The 21,016-nt window shown below is 37.6% G+C and overlaps 1 protein-coding gene across 5 annotated transcripts in view; it reads right to left on the minus strand.

Annotated features, from left to right (window-relative positions):
* Positions 1 to 21,016, minus strand: part of LOC104117070 (histone deacetylase 14, chloroplastic) — a 133,556-nt gene that overhangs the window by 10,302 nt on the left and 102,238 nt on the right. Inside the window, exons 1-3 of one of the 5 annotated variants that reach the window (XM_033661519.2) lie at positions 4,874 to 5,046; positions 3,886 to 4,133; positions 1,046 to 1,120 (exon numbers count right to left, since the gene is read on the minus strand). In XM_033661519.2, coding sequence (XP_033517410.1) covers positions 1,046 to 1,120; positions 3,886 to 4,133; positions 4,874 to 4,913 — 363 coding nt within the window. In that variant the 5' untranslated portion in view covers positions 4,914 to 5,046. Of the gene's footprint in view, positions 1 to 1,045; positions 1,128 to 1,250; positions 1,365 to 3,885; positions 4,134 to 4,873; positions 5,047 to 21,016 lie in introns of those variants that run through there. The other 4 variants (XM_018777929.3, XM_033661523.2, XM_070175148.1 and 1 more) reach the window with 4 other exon arrangements.

Here is a 21,016-nt window from a genome sequence, read left to right on the forward strand (position 1 = left end):
TGCGAGCTCTTACCTAATAAGAAAATAAAATTTACTTATCAAAATATCGATCAAATTTTTCCTTTTATTTGAGTAGGATGTCCATACAGAACTAAAATAATTGAAAATCTAAAAACCTTTGTCCATTTAACTGGTTTCATGATGAAGACTTTCCTATGAAGTTAATGTGAGATATTATGATGTTTTAACAGATTCTGTTATATTAAGGGGGGGTTTCAGACTTTCAGTTATTCCCTTATAGGGTTTTTTGGTTTACGAACAAGTTACACTGGGATAATAATGTGAGCATTATAATATGGAGATTAAATAAGAACGAAATTATTTACTTTTTTTAGTAGATGTCTTGTTCATCGGATTAACAATCGGATATACGGGATATAGTATAAAACATATTTTTTAGTTTACACTACATAAACTTGGGTAAACTTGTATTTCCAATTTTAACATTGGCCTTCTTAAAGGACTTAAGGAGAAGCGCTTTGGAGAAGGTCATCTTTTGTCATTTGGTTGTTTTATCCCAGGACAAGAGTGGGTTGCTTTAGTGGTGAGCACCCTCCACTTCCAACCAAGAGGTTATGAGTTCGAGTCACCCCAAGAGCAAGGTGGGGAGCTCTTGGAGGGAGGGAGGAACCCGAGGGTCTATCAGAAACAGCCTCTCTACCCCAGGGTAGGGGTAAGGTCTGCATAGACACTACCCTCCCCAGACCCCACTAGTGGGATTATACTGGGTTGTTGTTGTTGTTGTTGTTGTTGTTTTATCCCAGGATAAGCTAACCTCGAAAATGATATCCCACATTGAATGACGTATAAAATAACACCAAAATTGTGGTATAAATAATCCTAGGATTACTTATACCAGAATCAAAATTTTCAATCGAACATAGAATAAAATAATCTCACATTTTACCCCTGAATTATTATCCTTTATCCTGATTCAAATGACCCCTTGGGAGATATCGTATGTACTTGTCTTTTATAAGTCACTGGTGAAAACAATGAACACAAAAATCAACATTGACAAATAATTGCTGTGTTTGTGGCATACCTTAGAAGTCAGTTTCATCTTTTCCAGAGCTGTCAAAATTGCAGGAACTCTAGAGTTGCATTCTGGATGTGATTCCTGAAAACTTTTTGTGGCTGAATTTCAAGAAATAGATATCCCCAACACAACATAAAGGCATAGTAAAGGACATTCACAAATTTTAAGCTATAAATGCTAGAATAGTGAAGTTTACAGCAGTGCTTCTTACCCTAAAGAAATCATGCAAGAGAAACATTAACAAGATCTGTATAAATAAAAGGAGTCGTCATTATATCTGATCCAATTGAATTGAATACTTTAAGGATCCTTGCACCATAGAAATCTGAAAAGTCACAGGTGTATCAACTTCTTTAGCCCAACGAAATTAAGGGGCAAGATCATAGGAGTGAAAAAGTTTCAGATGGAATGGTGCATTTTATTCCGAAAGATATTTACAAGCGAAATCTAGTTCAAACGAAAATATTAAGCAACAAACTATCACATCTATATGGCATCAAACCCAAAATTTTCACATGATTTTAGGTAGCACCTGAAAGAGCAAAAAAAGGCAGTGGTACCATTTGGCTAGTCCAATGTAACCACACCATGGACATCACAACAACTTCTCTTGATCCTTCTTGTTTCTTTAACTCGAGGACAAAGTAGCGTATCTCTAAAAAAAGGGATGATGTAGATCTCCTTGGGTTATGTTTGATCTCCAAGATGCATTTGTTTTTACTTTGGGATAATTAGAGGAAAAACTTCTCTTGACCTCTCTTTTTTGCTAGAAAACTTCAAAGAGAAATATAAAAAGTGCCACTCTTTTCTACTACCAATAGCCAAGATACCCCCCCCCCCCCCCCCAAAGAGAGATATATGGTAGGTGTGACCCTTTTTTTAATAATGATAGTATCAGGGACAGCATGCGCTACCTCGACTATTCCAGCGTGTACCTACTACCTCCCACCAACACATGTATTGCATAACTCTGCCCACCAAGGTTTAGGCAAATGGAAGAAATCACCTAGGTTTTTTGTGGGGTCTATACTGAGATTTGAACTTTGATCTTCAAGGTTTGAACCCACTCAATTCATTGACAACTAGGATACACCTTTGAATGCCCCTTTTATAGGTGTGACTTGTGAGCTAGGGTATTGGAGTGGAGTAGCCTCTAAGTAACCCTAATATGCCTTTGAGTTGAAGAATATGGATGAGCTCATCTTGTAGAAACCCAATTTAACACCCTAAACCAAATCTAATCTGATTTCACTTAAATCGTGTAATTTTAACTTAAATAATTAATCTGAACTTCTTGACCAAAAATGTTGACTTGATCCAATATGTCTTAAATTTAGGATTTAGCCCGTATTTTGTATGAACTAATCCAATAAAACATTTGATATCTATGTTATGTTTCAAAAAAAAAAAGGAATAAAGAATGTTATAATTATAATATGTCAATCTCCAACTAAACAAAAAGTGACACATGCCTAAATCTAAATAGATTTTACGTTGGGGGAGGAATTATACTTGGAATGAGAAGGATCTTAGTTGTAAGACATCTAATTAAACAGTCACCGGGATTGAGATCTAGAACTATAACATACATGAGTTCAAGATATGTGATAGAGAATCAAATGGCACCTTGGAAAGAACAAAGAGCCAGGCATTTCCTACAAGAACAATGTTTAATTGCAGCTAAGTGAACCCTTGGAAATAATATCTACTTTTGGCACATGCGGGCAACAGAATGACATGAACTACATGCTACAGAATATATATAACTTTTTCTTTGAAAGCATATACTAAGATTTTCTACCTAGTTGTCAAAAAAATATCTCACTAGGAAACTCAATAAGTACAAGACACACAGTGAGAATATAGAGAGATAATAGGCATAAAGGCTGTAATGTGCTAATATTTGCTATTAAATGGAAACCATATATATATATATATATATATATATATATATATATATATATATATATATATATATTGCATTATTGCTTCTCCCTTTGGCAGCCAAACTTTGATGGGAAGTTCACAAAGGTTGCAAAGAACTTAGTGACAGCATATTTCGAGGTATATGACATAAAACAGTTCTTTATTTCAGATTTCAGTACAATTTAAATTGATCTAGATACTTGAAACAATTTGCACCTCCTAAGAAAATTCTTTTTAAAAGAAGAAAGAAAAGAAAAGAACTTTGGGCTGTAAAAGAAAATAATTCTATCTTAGTTACAAGTCTGAATATGAAAGTTTGAGACATTTGTGAGCAAGTTGCTCAGCAATCAGCAGTAAGTTTGATTGTGCTCCTCAATTTTCTATCTTTAATAACAATTCAACCTAATTCCGCATGTATACCAATATGAAAGATTACAAGACAGTCATATTATAGTTCAGACTATCATCCAGAGTAAGGCCATTACTTCTAAGTAGGTTGGAATAATGATTGATTGGTGTAGTAGACGTGTGCATACATTTTTCTTTACAATTGGAAGAATAAGTACCCATTCTGCAGTCAACAATTACGCTCTAAGCCTCTATCATTTTCACTTATCTGCTTTCCTCGCGTGCACATAATTAAGTGTAGAATTGCTAAGCAGAACAGACTAAATATAGAAGTCCATGTTCCTTCCTCCACAAGCCATATGCGGAGGCAAATTTGGCAACTGATCAAGACGGTAACAGCTTACATAAATTTAGTTTTAACTCTTTTGATCGGTGTCAAATAAGCGATGCAAACAGTTGTTTGGCATGAGCTTAGTCCAGGACGGCTTTAAGAGAAGACACTATAAAGTAAATAATTCCTTGGAACCCCAAAGCTAGCTTCATAATGCATATGGTAAGTACATCTATTTTACCTGATTATGACCCATTGCGGGTGCAGCAGCAAAAATCACTTTTGCACTAACTCCAATATGATCAGAAGGCAAGCCAGCATTGCTTTCCTGCTGAGTTGAACAATAAATGGTGCCTCGAGCACTCGTTGACGAATACCCCTTTTCTGATCCGATGTGCTTCTGGAGATCTATATACTTAATGGTAATTCCATTCTTGGAATACTTCTTATGAGAGTAAACGTGAGGTCTAACCCAGAACAGCAAGTTACCTGCCAAAAGGAATTGAAACAATTATGCCCATCTGTTTAGGAGAAAAAAATGTGGGGGCCCTTTTTTTTTTTTTTTTTTTAGAAATAATAGGTTTATAGGTATTTAAAAAATAATACATTAATATTTAGTACTTTTAATACATAAAGTAGAATTTTTCATATAAAGAAATAAAAAATTTTAGATAAAAAAATAAAGTAACCATTTGACTTACTAAAAAAATGGGTAGATGAATTATTTTCTCAACGTTTCAATTTAAGTTGATTTGACAATTTAACTTTTTATTCTTTTATTAGATAACGTATAAAAAATTTACTTTTCTTCCTTAATTTGTCCGAGTTAATTTTTTTTTCTCTAATCTCTTCATGTTTCAGAAACCTCTAAATTTTTCTGTCTTTCTCTTTGATATTCTTATTCACCTTCTTCTCCGATCCAAGATTTCATTATTCACCTTCTTTCTCCAATTTATTAGTTCAAGTGTTCGACACTCTTTTTTAGGCCTCACATTAAACTTTGGCTTTACTTGAGCCGCTCCTGTGTCAAAAAAATTTAACAGTATAAACCAATTCAGGAAAATAATCATGACAACACGTCTCACAGAAGAGCAATCCCCCAATTTACAAAATTCTATTCTTAACCAAACCCAAAACCCCACTGAGAGTTCGGCACAACACATTATAATATACAGATGAAGAACACATTAAATAATGAAAAGGGGGGGGGGGGGGGGGTTAAAGAATACCTCCTCCAAAGCTTCGCGAACAAACAGCGGGAAGCTCCATTCACCGCCAAGAAACAATTTACACTGTTTTATAAGCCCTCTGAACGTCACAGAGCTTTTCTAATAAGGTATCTGTATCCAGATTTTTTTGTTCTTTCTTTTTTCTTGATATCATGGAATTTTGCTGAACACAGATTTCAGAAGAAAACGTGTTTGGTACTGCCCGAATAAGGGCATTCTTGGAATCTTTATGTGTAAATGCTTACGTGTTTATCTCTAATTGAACTTTCAGCCACTTGGATAGCGGGTGCACCATAAGGCCCGTTTGGTAGAAGGCATAAGAGATAATTAATTTTGGGATTAAATTTAAAATGAGTTTATCGCACGTTTTGTTGGGATAAAATCGCGATATAACTAATTCCGATAGTATTTTTTTTATCCCTATGAGAGGATACGATAATAATCTCGTGATAATTAATCTTGGAATAACTTGTTTGACAACCAAACAACTCTTAAATGGATAGTTTAACATAGAAACAAATTATGCCAGGATTGTAATACATTAAATTGTTATAAAATAAAGATTGTAAAGTAAATAAATCAAGACAAGTATAGAGGGAGATTGATATTTTTATTCAACTTCAAACTGTTGTACATAATGAACTGAAAACTTCTCTATTTATAGAAGAAAGGAAGCAGCTGCGAGGCTTTTTAGGAAGCAGCTGTAAGGCTTTTCTTTAGCTGCTTGTAAACTGTCTGCATGAGCTGCTCGCAACCTGCCTGTTTAATAAGAAGCTGCTGCAAATCATTTCATTGAGCTACTTACAACCTGTGTGCATCAACTGCTTGTAGATAAACTTCAATAGAGTACTAAATAGATAATCTTCTTCAGGAAGATTATCTATAGCAGGGTAATAAATGGACATCCACAATAATTATTTTCATAACACTCCCCCTTAGATGTTCATTAAAATGTATTGTGCCTCGTTAAAACCTTACTAGGAAAAACCCAGTGGAAAAAATCCTAGTGAAGGAAAAAGAGTACACATATTTAGTAATACGCATTTCTAGCTGCCTCATTAAAAACCTTATAAGGAAAATCATGTGGGAAAAAATCTTAGTAAGGAAAAAAAAGTACATCGCGTATTTTACTCCCCCTGATGAAAACTTTGTTTCAAATATTTGAGTCTCCGCATTCCAATCTTGTATACCATCTTCTCAAAAGTTGAAGTTGGCAAAGATTTAGTGAATAAATCTGCCGGATTGTCACTTGAACGGATTTGGCCAGCACGATTTGAAGAAGTAACAGCAATAGATTGCTTTGTGAAGCGTCATGATATGACAATACCTCCACATGTAAATACATACCCGATTTGAGATCGATTCCGGGAGATCCCCATGTACTACACATTTACGTTTGGGATTACGAAATGGTATATCGGGAGATTCCCTGTTGTTATCTATGTGTACTAAGCTGTTGTCTTCTATGATTTCATTCATGTTAAATTTCAGTCTTTATTTTACTGCAGTATTTTATTCTACCTTATATATATATATATATATATACTAGTAGGGCCCTGACCTGACCTCGTCACTACCCGACCAAAGTTAGGCTTGGCACTTACTGGGTACTAATTGTGGTGTACTCATGCTACTCTCTGCACATGGTTATCGTGTGCAGATCCAGGTACTCCTTATCAGCCGCACTATTAGTGAGCCGGGACAGCTTTGGAGACTTCAAGATATATTTTTCGCGTCCGCAGACCTCGGAGTCCCCTTCTACTCTTTCCCATGTCCATTGTCTTATGTATTTTTCCTTTGTTAGACTCTGATGTATAGAGACACTAGACTTTCCTTCTGTAGTTTGTGATTCACGATGTTCTGGGTTTTAGAATTTCTGTGTATTTTGAATAGTTGGTTATTGTACATGCCTGGCGGCATGGTACCCAGTTATGTTGTTACTGCTACAGTTAGTTATTAAATTTATATTTTTATTTCATTATTCCGTAAATGTTAGGCTTATTCATTATTATGGAAAAGAAAATTAGTGAATGAGTTAGTTCCTAATCTTTAATTAGATGGAAATGACTAGAGCAACTTTGTTGTCAGATGGACGTGTATATTTGAGTGTAAGGTACGTGGGTTAGTGACACAAACGAAGAGAATCTATTCAACTCCATACTAATTACTAACCCTCGAGAACATTGTAGGATCACTCTTAATATCAGAGGTATAAGAGAGAAAGTACAACAACCATGTTCTATAACGGCCTTACGATAAAGCCAGTTGGAAAAGTACCAACCTCATAAGAAGTCAGTACGAAGCTTCCACCGGATTGTGTATGCACCAGAGGTGCAAGTATTATAATAGAGCTTCAAGTTATGGACGTGAATTACACCTATGTGGAAGGGAGTTCATGAAAGAGATAGAAGATACGATGCGAGATTTTAAGGTAGTAAGGTAAAGGTGAACAACGTACAAAATACTCAAATGCAGAAGGTTGTGAATAGCCCATACTTGGATAAAAGGCTAGAAGCACGGGGATTCAGTATCCAGGAATGATAGCGGCATCGTCAGTGGCATATCTTCCAGCCTATGATTTCTAGGTACCGAGAGATCTAGCCAAGAGAGTAAAGAAGAGTTAGAGACGATGTGATGTCTCGCTTGATGTTCCAGAATAACATAAGGAAATCTATGGTGCAAACAAGTTGAAGGAAGGTTGCGAGTAGTATAAATAGATATGTATAGGTAGCAAGCTAAAGTATGCTAAAGCGACAAGGTTTTTTGAAGACAAGAGTAAGGATAAGAAAGGGCGAGCGAGAAGGTGATGGGAATGGATACGTCCTTAGGATTAAGCCCATGAAAATAAGAGAGCGGATGGTTTCTCTAAGTTATATAAATCTCAGCATAGCCTGAACAAAACTCAAAGGAGTCTAAGACTAGTAGAATTTAAAAGAGATAAAATGCTGCCCTGATAGTAGAATAAGGGTGTGATTGTGATAGGTAAATGATGACGTTTGGACCTTCGATGGAGTGATGATTTGAAGGGATTTCATGAATTGTACAAGATTAAAATACCCACGTAAATAAGTCACATTGGGTTGCTATAAAGTACAGTTATTGAAGTATAGTATCGCCGCTAAGTGGATCAGGAAAATCACTTCGAGTATTCCTCGATGCAATGTAAGCCACAGTGACAATGTTTTACGTAAGAAGTTTCAAGATATCAGTGGTAGATTGTAGATCAACATTGAGGTAAATCAACAATGGATGGATAGAAGTTACAAAGTACGAAATGAGATATGGCAATATTCGTAAGTATGACAAAGTACCGACCGAAGAACTTCAATACACCTATAGATTCCCAGAGGGACATCTTATCAAGTTCTGTATATGTTCCCAAAGTGAGGCCTAAAGATTGGATAAAAGCTGAAGGGAAGAGTCGCATAGGAGAACATACAAGGAAAAAGTCCTACAGGCTGCATGGCAGAAGGTAGCAAGAGTTACGAGATTGGAAGAATTCCGACCACAAACCGTGGTGTGAGAAAGAGGCCTAAAGGGGGGAATGCACTGGCCTTTGGAATTATTCACATAACAGTCGCCTAAATGACAAAGGAGTACTAAATTATTCGGAAGACATAAGCTATGAAAATGATAAATGCATCCGTCAACATTCGAGGACGAATGTTCCAAAGGGGGGAATAATGTTACACTCTATATTTTCGTACGTGAAAATACGCCATAGGTAAATTGATGGAAGCTCGAAAAATGTGATGTTACTTCCCGTATTTTCGTACGTTAAAGCTTCGTCGTAAGTTAATCGACATAAGTCCGGGAATGAGATTATCTTGAGATTATAAGCATTATGTTATTTCAAACAAGTGATGAGTAAATTCGTGAAGGTGATAGGGTAAGAAAATCGAAGAAAATGAATTTTGTCAAAGTGTGACATTTTGAGATAAAATACGGTCCGAGCTATAATACCCGGTATTTATGGACTAGTGCCATACAAGGTACTACATGGCCATGATAGTAAGGTGTATAAGATGTGTTAAAAATAAGTAGTATTTTAAGTAATTTGAAATAATTCTTAATTATGTGGGTAATTGATTAATTAATGGAGAATTACCAAGTTAATTGGTAATTAATTAGAATTGGATAAAGTTAATGGATCTTACCACCAACGTGGCAGCCCAGGAAGTGGTTAAAAAGTCACCAAGTGACTCATATAATACATGGAATTGTGTCACATTATAAGAGTACACAACAAGGGTTATATTCTCCCTAGCCTTTTGAACGTAAATAGCATATATGTATTCACTTTAGCATTTTTTAAGCCTTATGAAAGTGATTTACACAAATATATACACTTTAGCATTCTTTAGGCCTTTTGAACGTGATTTACACAAATATATGTACTTTAGCAATACAAGCTAATCTTTACTTATTCCTTAGTAACCAAGGATTAAAGATCAAGAGTGAAATTCAATCTCTTAAGGAGTGGGCTGGTCGTGAGTTCCCATCTTCCTACAACTAGTTTGATTCATGTTTCATCAATATGAATTCATAAGTTGCCTTAAAAATCCAAACTGAATCTCTTATAGAAGAGTGGCTGATCGTGAGCTTTTTAAAGAGCAAAACAAATCCGTATCAAGAATTGATAACGTTGGTTGATTGATTTTGTAAAGCGTAAATTATAAATTCTACGAGAATCGGTTCAGGTATGTTAAGGATATCCCTTCTTTTCTTTTGGCATGATCTATACGGCACGAACGAAACGAGCAAATACACAATTTCCATAAATGACTCTATTCATAGAAATATTAGAGGTGTCTATCTTCTTGATTCCCCATGTGAATTATTATTATATCTTCTGTTCATGGGTCTCAGAAAAATACGTATTTGATAAAATTTATTCGACAAACATATTATTTTTATGACATTCCGAGAAAATTATATTAACGTATTTCTTATGCATTTCATGCATTTATACATATACATTGACCCATGATCAAATGGCGTTATATACGCGTATATTATATGTATATGGGATATGGGAAAAGGTTATGGCGTTATATACGCACCACCACCTGATCAGCTGGTATACGTTGATGATTTGCCCACAGTGGCCGAAATGATATGATGGGATGCCCTCAGAGGCTAGATGATGTTATGAATGCATATACCAATGCATGGTATGACATTTATATGCATATGCATGACATTATAAAAATGAAATGATTCACAGAGCTATGCAGACATACATGTCGAGTCTTTTACTCCATGTTTCTCTCATGTCTATTATTTACTGATTTTCATTCCTTACATACTTGGTACATTATTTGTATTGACGTCCCTTTTGCCTGGGGACATTGCGTTTCATGCCCGCAGGTCCTGATAGACATGTTGAGAGTCCTCCAAGTAGGCAGCTCAGCGGAAGGTGTTGGTGTGTTCCATTTGCTCCGAAGTTGCTTATGTGGTCAGTATGAGTAGGACATGTACTGATTAGTATGGTGGGGTCCTGTCCCGACCTTTATGACATTTCTGTACCTTTAGAGGCTTGTAGACATATGTCGTATACGTGAAATATTATACGGCCTTGTTTACCTATGTTTTGAATTTATAAATGATCATGTTGGCCTATTAGGCACATATGTCACTTGTATATGATGATGTAATAAGAAAGATACCTTACGTTGGTACTCGGTTGAGTAAGGTACCGGGTGTCCGTCGCTGCCTATTGGTTCGGGTCGTGACACTAACACCATTTCTCATCACCCAAATGATTACATTAATCTTAAGTCAACAATCCAAAACCCTAGCATAGTTCATATGATTCTCTTTATCAAATCCATTTACTATTCTCCCAAGGACTCATCAATTCATAGTTATAGATGATAAGGAGTAAAAGCATTACCTTTTTGAAGTTCAATCCTCTTGAATACTAGTTTTAGGGTTTCCTTTTTCAACAATGATGTCTCAATCGAATATCTAATGATTTGAAGGGTTTACCCATGTTAGTAAGGTATCGGAGAATTGAAATTAACTTAGAATCATTATTAAAATTTACCTTGGTTGATGGAGGGACCTTGGAGGAAGATAGGTTCTTGAGAGCTTTCCTTTCTAGAGCAAATTTTCGTGTTTTGGGGTGTGGGAAACGAAGTAGGGCTTTTAAAATGACCTTCCAGGTGCGCCTCCACACAGCTGAAGACCCAACCATGCACCTGGACGCGCATCAAGGGCAGTGACACTGCCACGAGTGCGGTGCCCCGCACGTTACAGCTGAGCGTGCAAACTGCGCATTGTCCAGTAAAATGCACATAACCTTTTGCATGAAGATCCATTCGGGCTACACAATATATTATTAGAAAGGTATTTCACAGGGCTATAACTTTCATATTTTAATGTTTCTCAAATTCCAAACATATATTCATGAAATCAGGATGGAAGACAGATCTTCAATAAACTTAGTCGATTTTATCGAATCTTATGCACCTCACTCTCTGTCTTGACTCCAAAGCAACTATTTTCACCCATACTCATACCAATAGGACTTAACATGTCTAAAATATCACATTAATACTCATTTAATACATCCATACCTATTCTGAATTTACGGAGTGTTACAGATGGGAGAAATAGTGGTATAGCCATCGACTTTAAAGGCTCAAGCTTGCCTGCATGTGGAGAAAATGATGGTGAATATTGGCTTTATTTTCCAAATAATGATGACGCAAATCAAACCAATGTGAAATGTGGGAACATGTAGAGTCCAGAGCTCTATGTTCATGTTAAACCAACTTTAGGAGGAACCTTCACGGATATTGTAATATTGATATTCTTCCCTTCCAATGGACCGGCTACCCTCAAAATTAGGTTGTTGAGTTTTGCTTGGGATAAAGTAGGAGAGGATGTTGGTGATTGAGAGCATTACACACTCCGTATCGGCAATTTTTTTGGTGAGCTCTCAAGTATGTAATTCTCAGAGCATAGTGGTGGTGAATGGCTAGACGCCTGCAACTTGGAGTTCATCGAGGGAAACAAGTCAGTTGTATATGCATCAAGAAATGGCCACGCGAGGCTATCTTCAGGGCTTTACTAAACTCGGGGTTGGAGTGAGAAATGATTGTGCCCATAGCAAATATCAAATAATTGTTGTTGAGTACCTTGGAGAGGGAGTTGGTTCAGAACCACTATGGTTGCAATATATGAGGGAATAGGGTCTAACCATCATATATGATGGGCGATCAGAAGTTGAAAAAATAATCAAGAATCTTCCCTTTTTAATTTTAGTGGAGAGTCTCATTGAGTTATTTCCAACTAAACTATATGGTGAAGCGGGGCCAACATGACCAAAGGAAAAGGACAATTGGTTGGGGATGAAAGATTGTAGTGGTTAAGCAATGTGTTTGGAATCCTATTACTGAATTGGTTCAATCCCCACTATTTCTTGCATATATTAGATGTGAGAAAGCTGCTAGTAGTAGTTATACTGGGGGTTAATGAAAACCCCAGCTTTTGGGTATTCATAGTATCTATATTGATGGATTATCCAATTATATGTAAATTGTAACAACAATTATACATTACATTTGCATTATTAATGTCATTTTCACAGTAGTCAATTTAAAGACCTACAAACTAATTAAGATCCATCCTCAAGTTGTCGCGCAAGATTTAACATAAATCAGCACCCTAAAGGCTAAAATTAGGATAAGTTTCCTTTTTATAGAGTAGAAAACATGCACAACTAAACAAATATGCTCTGTTATGGATATGCTTTAAAGAACTTAAAGAAGCCAACGAGAACCCATCAGTAATCTTGAACAAAATGATATAATAGGCATCACATCCTTTAATTGCATACAACTGTTTGTGGGGCAAGTGCTAGCAGAAAAGAGGGTTTTTCTTCTTCTTTGCAAAACGAAAAGCACCACAAGCAGTTTGGATAAAAGAAACATTTTTTCTCTATGTAGTCAAAATGCAATTGATGACAATATTTTTACTTTACAAAAGGCCAATATCTACAGAAAAAGAATATTGTTTATCCAACTATGGCTGAAACATGAAAAAGAGAGCTATTCAGCCCCTAAAAATATATTGAATTGCCACAAAAGCTGGAAACAAAAAGAACATAATTAGAAGTATAAATACATAGACAACATCACTTTGCTGATTTGCTATCCATGTTGGTTACTTGACTTGTGAGTGTAAGCAAATGTGATAAGTTTGTGCACTTTCTTGGCACCAAACGACATCTTGAACTCCCCATTAAAAATACAATATTACTGTCCTTTGGCAGCAAAAGGGTGGCGGCTTTTGTATTGGCAATGATTCAGAGGTAGAGACAAGCTGACACTCAGCTACAAGTTCATCAGGGAAAATTCGCCTCTCTTCCCATTCAATAGATCTCCAGTACACTTCCCACGCCAATTCCTTCTCTTCTTTTGAAAGCTTTTCGTCCTCGTTCTCTTCGTGCAAATGATAATTTGCAATCCACCTGAAGAAATGAGTAACGTATTAACATTCTTCTTTTATTAATGAAGTAAGTGATAACTTATCTAAAAATGGGTTGCCCTAGTAAAATAAGTGCACCTAGAAAGAAAATCAAAAGCTTAAGGGTGTGTTTGGTATGAAGTTTTCAATTTTTCCATGTTTGGTTAGTTTAAATATTTTGGAGGAAAATATTTTCCTTATGAAGAGAAGGGAAAACATTTTCCAAAACTCCTTCTCAACCTTCCCCACCTTATTTCACCCTCACCAACTCATCCCACACCCTACACCTACCCATCTAACCCCCACCCCACCCCTCTCTTAGAAAAGGCTTTTATTTTTTTAAATTTCAGTTTTTTATCGTCACCACCCACCTTACTAACCCTCCCCCCACCACTTCTCCACCCACCACCCCGCACAAAATTTTGTTTTTTTAACTTTTTGTTTTGTTATTTCAAATTATTGTTTTTTCGTTTTTCTTCACCCATCCCCCCTTCCCCCACAAAGATTTTTTTTTTTTTTTATATATTTTCAGTTTTAGTTTTTTCATCTTTCGATTTACATGTTCGAAATTTTACAAGTTCCAAAGTTATGAGTTCAGAGGTTTATGTGTTTGGAAGTTTACGCGTACCAAACACCGAAAAATGAATAAGATTACTACTTGTTTACTAAGAAAATATTTTCTTGAAAATTATTTTCCACGGAAAATATTTTTCGTTATACCAAACACACCCTAAATGCTTCACTGCAAAAGACCATCCCGACAAATTAATATACAAGTAGGGACAGTTGTCTTGATGTCTTTTAACACATTAGACATACTCTTGTAGGTTATGGTTTTAGCTGACAAGCACTGCATTAGTAAAAAAGAGAATATCTAAAGAAAGTAAAAACATAAAAGAGGAAAAGAAGCAACTTATCATATAACCCTAAGTCAAAAATATGGGTCATTCTAGAGAGACCTAAAACTTGTATTTAAGGTGGGGTATACTTGGTTTTGGAGGAAACCTATAGAATCAACATGGTGCAAATTGTCACGATCCAAAATCTCACATTAAGGATCGTGATAGTACCTAGTCTCTAAAATTAGGTAAGTCAATTACTTATTAATTTTTAAAATAATAAAGACATGATATATTGAACAGAGTTAAACATAAATGAGGAAATAAAGGTGATACAAGTCAACACGGCGATAATCATAACACATCCCCAGAACTAGGAAGTTCGGAGTCACTAACTCTAACTGAATACAAAGAAATATCTCAAAATACAATATTGCTCAGGTAGGGAATTGACAGTATAAATTTAAGGTAAGTACTCCAAGGGACTGCGATGATCAAAGCAGTTCTACCTTGAATCCTAACGATCAAAGAAACTCTCACAGCCTGGGTCCGCTATCTCCAATGCCTCAATCTACAAAAGAATGTGTAAAAGTGTAGTATGAGTACACCACGGTCGGTACCTAGTAAGTATCAACACTAACCTCGGTGGTGTCACGATCCAAAATCCGACTAGTCGTGATGGCACCTAACCCAACCTGCTAGGTAAGCCAATTAACCACTAACCAATTCCAATAACAATTAATAAAGTAATTAAGTAAAGAAATATCTGAATCTAATATATTTCCCAAGAACTGGTAGTACAAATCATGAGCTTCTAAGAATATAGTTTACAAAGCTGAAATGAATTAAATACATAGTCTTGTTTGAAAAGTACCTAAACAGAGTTTCATAGACCTAAAGCTACCACGAACAAGGGGCAGCTACTACCAGAACACATGTACATCTTCAATCCAGCTCCCATCGAACACAACAATATCAACAACCAATATCTGCACGCAAGGTGCAGAAGTGTAGTATGAGTACAACTGACCCCATGTACTCAATAAGTAACAAACCTAACCTTAGGTTGAAAGTAGTGACGAGCTAACAGAAAGGTCGGGTCCAACACCAATATTCCCCAACAGTTCATAACAATATAGTACAATAACAACAGAAGAATCTCAAAAATAAAAAGCTCAGTTCGTTCATAGTTCTAGAAAAATAGGCATTGTTTTTCAAGTATCTCAGTAAAAATCCAAATCTTTTACCGAAAAGCCAATATACGAGTAAGTTTGAAAACTGTGATTTTTCCCAAAACTCCTTTCAACAAATAGTAAGATGTTTCATTTTCAGATAGCATGAGGAAGGTACTTCTCTATGCCTACATGTCAAGATACAGGTAAAATCATAAATGTCCCCGAAACTGGGTAGCAGAATGAAATGCACCTCTATGCATGTATCTCAAGTACGCATGTCAAATGCAATGCATCTCGATAATGAGCTCATGTACTCACACTCTCAGAGTACTCAATCTCACTATCTCGCATTCTCTCTCACTATGCTCAGCACACTCAAACACTCAGCGCTGTACCATACCCGCTGCGGTATGCAGCCCGATCCCTATTTATAGTCGACTACGCTCACTGGGGGTTTGCAGACTCCGGAGGGGCTCATTTCAACTCAAGTACTTTAATCAGCACGGATAACTCATGTGTTGCACGGACAACTCATGTGCCATAATATCAATAGTTGGAATCGCACGGATAAGTCACGCGCCGCACGGACAACTCACGTGCTATAGTGACAACATCCTCACAAACAAGCCCCCAGCCTCACTGAGTCATCAATCTCTCCAGTTTCACTGGGCTCATAATGTCATGAAACTATCCCAACAACAATGATATGATGTATCGATAAATAGTTGAGACTGTGATATGATATGAATGCATGAATATGACTAAGTACAAAAAATTAATGAAATCAGTAAGATGATAGTAATAAACGACCATGATGGGTCCAAACAATATCAGCAAAATGCCTAAACATGATATCTAGCATGATTGATAGCTTAACTACTTTATCAAATGATGAATATACGGATATCAATAAAGTAGGACCACTATACAGTGCCATGGAAACAACAGAGTCCCAATTCACATGGTGCACACCCACACGCCAGTCACCTAGTATATGCGTCACCTCAATACCAATCACATAATACGTATTTCGGGGTTTCATACCCTCAACACTAAGATTAGACGGGTTACTTACCTCGAACAAGCCAATACCAATGCCAAACAAGCAAAGCGGTGCTCCAAAGATGCCATCCCGCACGTTTCGATCTCTGAATGGCTCGAAACTAACCAAAAACAACTCAAGTACATCAAATAATACTATAGGAACCAATCCCGATCGAAAAAGATCAAATCTTGAATCAAAAGCCCAAAATTGGCCAAAAGCCTAACCCGGGCCCGCACCTCGGAACCGACAAAATTTACAAAATTCAACAACCCATTCAATTACGAGTCCAACCATACTAGTTTCACTCAAATTCGACTCCAATTCAATGTTCAAAGCTTGAAAATTCATATTATAAAACTTTAGGCCAAAACCCCCAATTTCCTCCTTAAAATTCATCAACCAAAATCTAAAATCGAAGATAGATTCATGGAATATAACCAAAACCGAGTAGAGAACACTTACCCCAATTCATATGGTGAACATTTCTCCAAAAATCGCCTCAATCCGAGCTTGAAAATGTAGAAATGAAGCCAAAATCGCGAACCCTTGTATATAACATTCTGCCCAGCATATCCGCATTTGCGGAATATTCGTAGCACCTGCGACCACCGCTTTTGCGGAAACACCTCGCACCTGGGATACCCGGCTTCCTCAACATTTCCGCTTCTGCGAATCCCTGCCCGCATCTGCGCCATCACAGGTGCGTAAATCCTATCGCACCTACGACCTCTGCTTATACCCTCCAACTCCGCACCTGCGCTCGAGCTGCCGCAACTACAGCATCACATATGCGCCCAAATCTCCGCTTCAACGGTCTTCCTCACCCAGCATTAATCTCGCATCTGTTAGGACTTTGTCGATTCTGCGGCCATTGCACATGCGCAAACCTACTGCAGGTGCGATCATACCAGAACCAGCATCCTCCATCTTTGCACAAGAAGTGAAAATGATCTGAACCTCGTCCAAAACTCATCCGGGCCACTCGGGACCCCGTCCGAATATACTAACAAGTCCAATAACATAACACAAACCTACTTGAGGCCTTAAATCACACATAACCACATCGAAACAATGAATCGCACCTCAAATCGAAATCTATGAACTTTGAAACTTCAACTTCCACAACCGATGCCGAAACCTATCGAATTACGTCCGATTGACCTCAAATTTTTCACACACGTCATATTTTACATTACGGACCTATTCCAATTTCCAGAATCGGACCCTACCCTGATATCAAAAAGTCCACTCCCGGTCAAACTTTCCAAAATTTCAACTTTCGCCATTTCAAGCCAAATTCCACTACGGACCTCTGAATTACAATCCGAACGCGCTCTTAAGTCCAAAATCACCCAACGGAGCAAACTGAACCATCAAAACTCCATTTCGGGTTTAAATTCACAAAAAGTTAAACTTGATCAACTCTCCCAATTTAAAGCTTCGACAATGAAATCCATTATTCCAATTCGATTTCGAATAACCTGAAAATCAAAACCGACGATTCACATAAGTCATAATGCATCATACAGAGCTACTCATGTCCGTAAATTACCGAGCGAAGTGCAAATGCTCAAAGCGACCGGTCGGGTCGTTACATCCTCCCCCGCTTAGGCATACGTTCGTCCTCGAACGTGTCCATAGTTGTTCTCAAAGCCATCAAACCGCCGTATAAACTTACCATGAACATACCCGAGGGTGATCCCACGTGACCCTATCCCGTACAGGTCCGATAACACAACATAACCGAAATTTCTCAATGCAACCTAGCCCACAAGCGTTCGAATCCAATTTCCAACATCCGAAATTTCTTATAAGATCTGAATCACGCAACCTACACATTGTATAAGTCTGAACAAGCTGTACCAAAAGCCATGACCATAACTTAATTACTCAAAACTCAAATACCACATAGCTCAAATGCTCGAAGCAATGATTTCTAATCACTGTAGCTGCTCAAAACAACCCAATGTCGGTAATAAACCTCATATCAAACAAGACTCCATTCTAAAACCTTCGTACATTACCGATGATGAAAGAAATGCGCAGAAACTCATAACCATTCATAAGATCCACCAGCCGTGGAGCTCCCTCTCCTACGACAAGAACCATAGCAAATTTCTAAGCCGACTTTCGATATTATCCTTCCAAATATACCACAATCAAATCTGATAGCACCTATCCTAGATCCGACGATTTCATCTGATCAAATACCAGCTACTATACTGACATGTCACACTAATACTATCTAAAGCTGCAACCCATGCAATCCGTGCACCAATAAGTATTATTCCAAATGTACTTAATCACGAAAATGACTCAAACAAGAGAACCTTCCCAGAAACTCGACGGGTACCACCCCAATACAATGCTAAGAACCCATCACACACCGTAGAACAATAACACACGAATCTAACACAAAGGATCATATCTCATCATAACTCTGCCGCAATGCGCAACCCCATCCAAACACTAATCCATATGAAATACCTCAGCCACCATGCTCAAAATCAATAACTACGCGCAATCCGACATCAAGTACTCTCAGTGCATTACCATACCATGGAGAAGCAAATGACACAATGCCATACAAACCCGAACGAACATAACCAATGCGCAACCATTAATGCATCACCCAAATACCCATCTCGCGTGAATTTTGCTATAAGGTCCTAATAGAACTTCATCATGGGTGCATACAACCAACGAATCACGACCCCTCGTAGCATAGAAGAGTAAATCACCGAACATAACAGAACATGAATAAGCTCATCTACAACCGAATCACACATCCCTCAACAATAGCAGTATGGAGCCAACCAATTCGGCTCGGTGTAGAATACACATCCTAATTGGGCCTACCAATGGACCCCCAACTCAACTCTGGGAACCCTCACATGGATAAATAACCCTCCGAAAGCCCACAATAACCGAATCATAATGCTTACTATCATCTAGCTAGCTTCAGCCATGACTTCACAGTCCACCACCATGAAAACAACCTGCTCTTGAGAACTCCCAGTCTCTAAATCTATAGAACACACGAATCCCATATCTGATCCCAACTTCACCGCCAGAATGTCTAATTCATCTCTCATACACGATCATCCCATGAGGAATACTTCTAAAATTCTTTCGTGCCACATAGCAAAATTTGAATATCAGTCGATCAACCAGAAGAGTGCCGCAATACCAGTGAAGTATCCATAAATCAAAACACATTGCCCCTTTTGAAATGTAAACTCTCATCAAGCCATACCAAATAGTAATATCATTTACCTAGTCATCTGAAATCGTCCATACTTCCGAACAAAACTGTGATCCCGCTCACGTAAATCTCAATCCCACACAACACACCGCATATACCATGCTATCATATGAAAAATATGAGAACTTCATAGTCCGCTCCGAGTCACAAGCAACTACATACTCAATTAGCCAAGGACCTTCCATTTGATCTCATCCCGGATAAAATCCCAATACGTAACATATTCCTCACGCCAATAGGAAATATACTCCTCAAATTGTGGTAAAAAACATTGAGAACACTTCGAAACCCATTTGAACAAAACCATGTTATCAGAACTGAATCTCTCTAACTCAACCCAGCCACGTAGGTTGCCAAGACCCGAGAGCATTGCCACGAAACACCTGTAGAGACTAGCCACGTCATAAGTACCTAGAGAACCGATCATACCCATTACTGTGCTAACCCAACCTACTACCACGCTGTCCTATTTCTCCAAGTCCTTTCCAAATTGCCTTCAAATTGGTACTTCTCCTTGCTAGAACACCACGATCCCTAACCAAAATTCACCACACAAGAGACTCTAGTATAAAACCATAACGCCCTAAGGCCCATAAGCTGCTGACTCCCATCTTAAGCACCCCAAGGCACCACAACCGAGACACCCACTCTAAAGAGACCTTATGTGAACCTAAAACTATTTCCTTCACCTTCTTGATACTGAAATGCACAATCCGCAATGATATAAAATGCCACAAGTCTCGACACCATCCAATGCAACTCCCAGTTTCTAGCCATATATAAATCTTGAAAATTCCAAATCGCTACATATAAATCTTGAATCCATTAGAACCATTCTCGAGAGTCATGCACTCTACTCAAATCTCAATTGAACCGACCAAACAGACCGAACGACCTGCGCCCCATTAGCACGCCAACACCCAAGGGAATAAAGAGTAACCCACACTCCTAAGTAACCGGGCAAATTCCTACTCCATGAACACTACATCCTTTTCGAATAACCACTCAATTATTTTATGATTCCCATATACCCATATAGTGTAATACAACCTGTATCCAGAAATTCCTTTACTTGAGTCATCCTCAATCTCAACTTCTGCAAGTCATTACTGATTTACCAGTATACCTAAAATTGAAACCAATACAACACATAATAGTACAATCCACTCGTCGATAGAAGACTCCCCCACTTGGCTCGAAGCCATAGAACAAAACAGTCGATAACATCACGATATCCATACTCTATTATTGCCAGAATTCCGCGCTGAAATTCAACTAAATCCTTCGCAAGCTCATGTAACACAAACCATATAATACCTCAAATCGTCTGCAAATCTCGCATTC

The sequence above is a fragment of the Nicotiana tomentosiformis genome, chromosome 5 (assembly GCF_000390325.3).
Source record: "Nicotiana tomentosiformis chromosome 5, ASM39032v3, whole genome shotgun sequence".
Classification (NCBI taxonomy): Eukaryota; Viridiplantae; Streptophyta; class Magnoliopsida; order Solanales; family Solanaceae; genus Nicotiana; species Nicotiana tomentosiformis.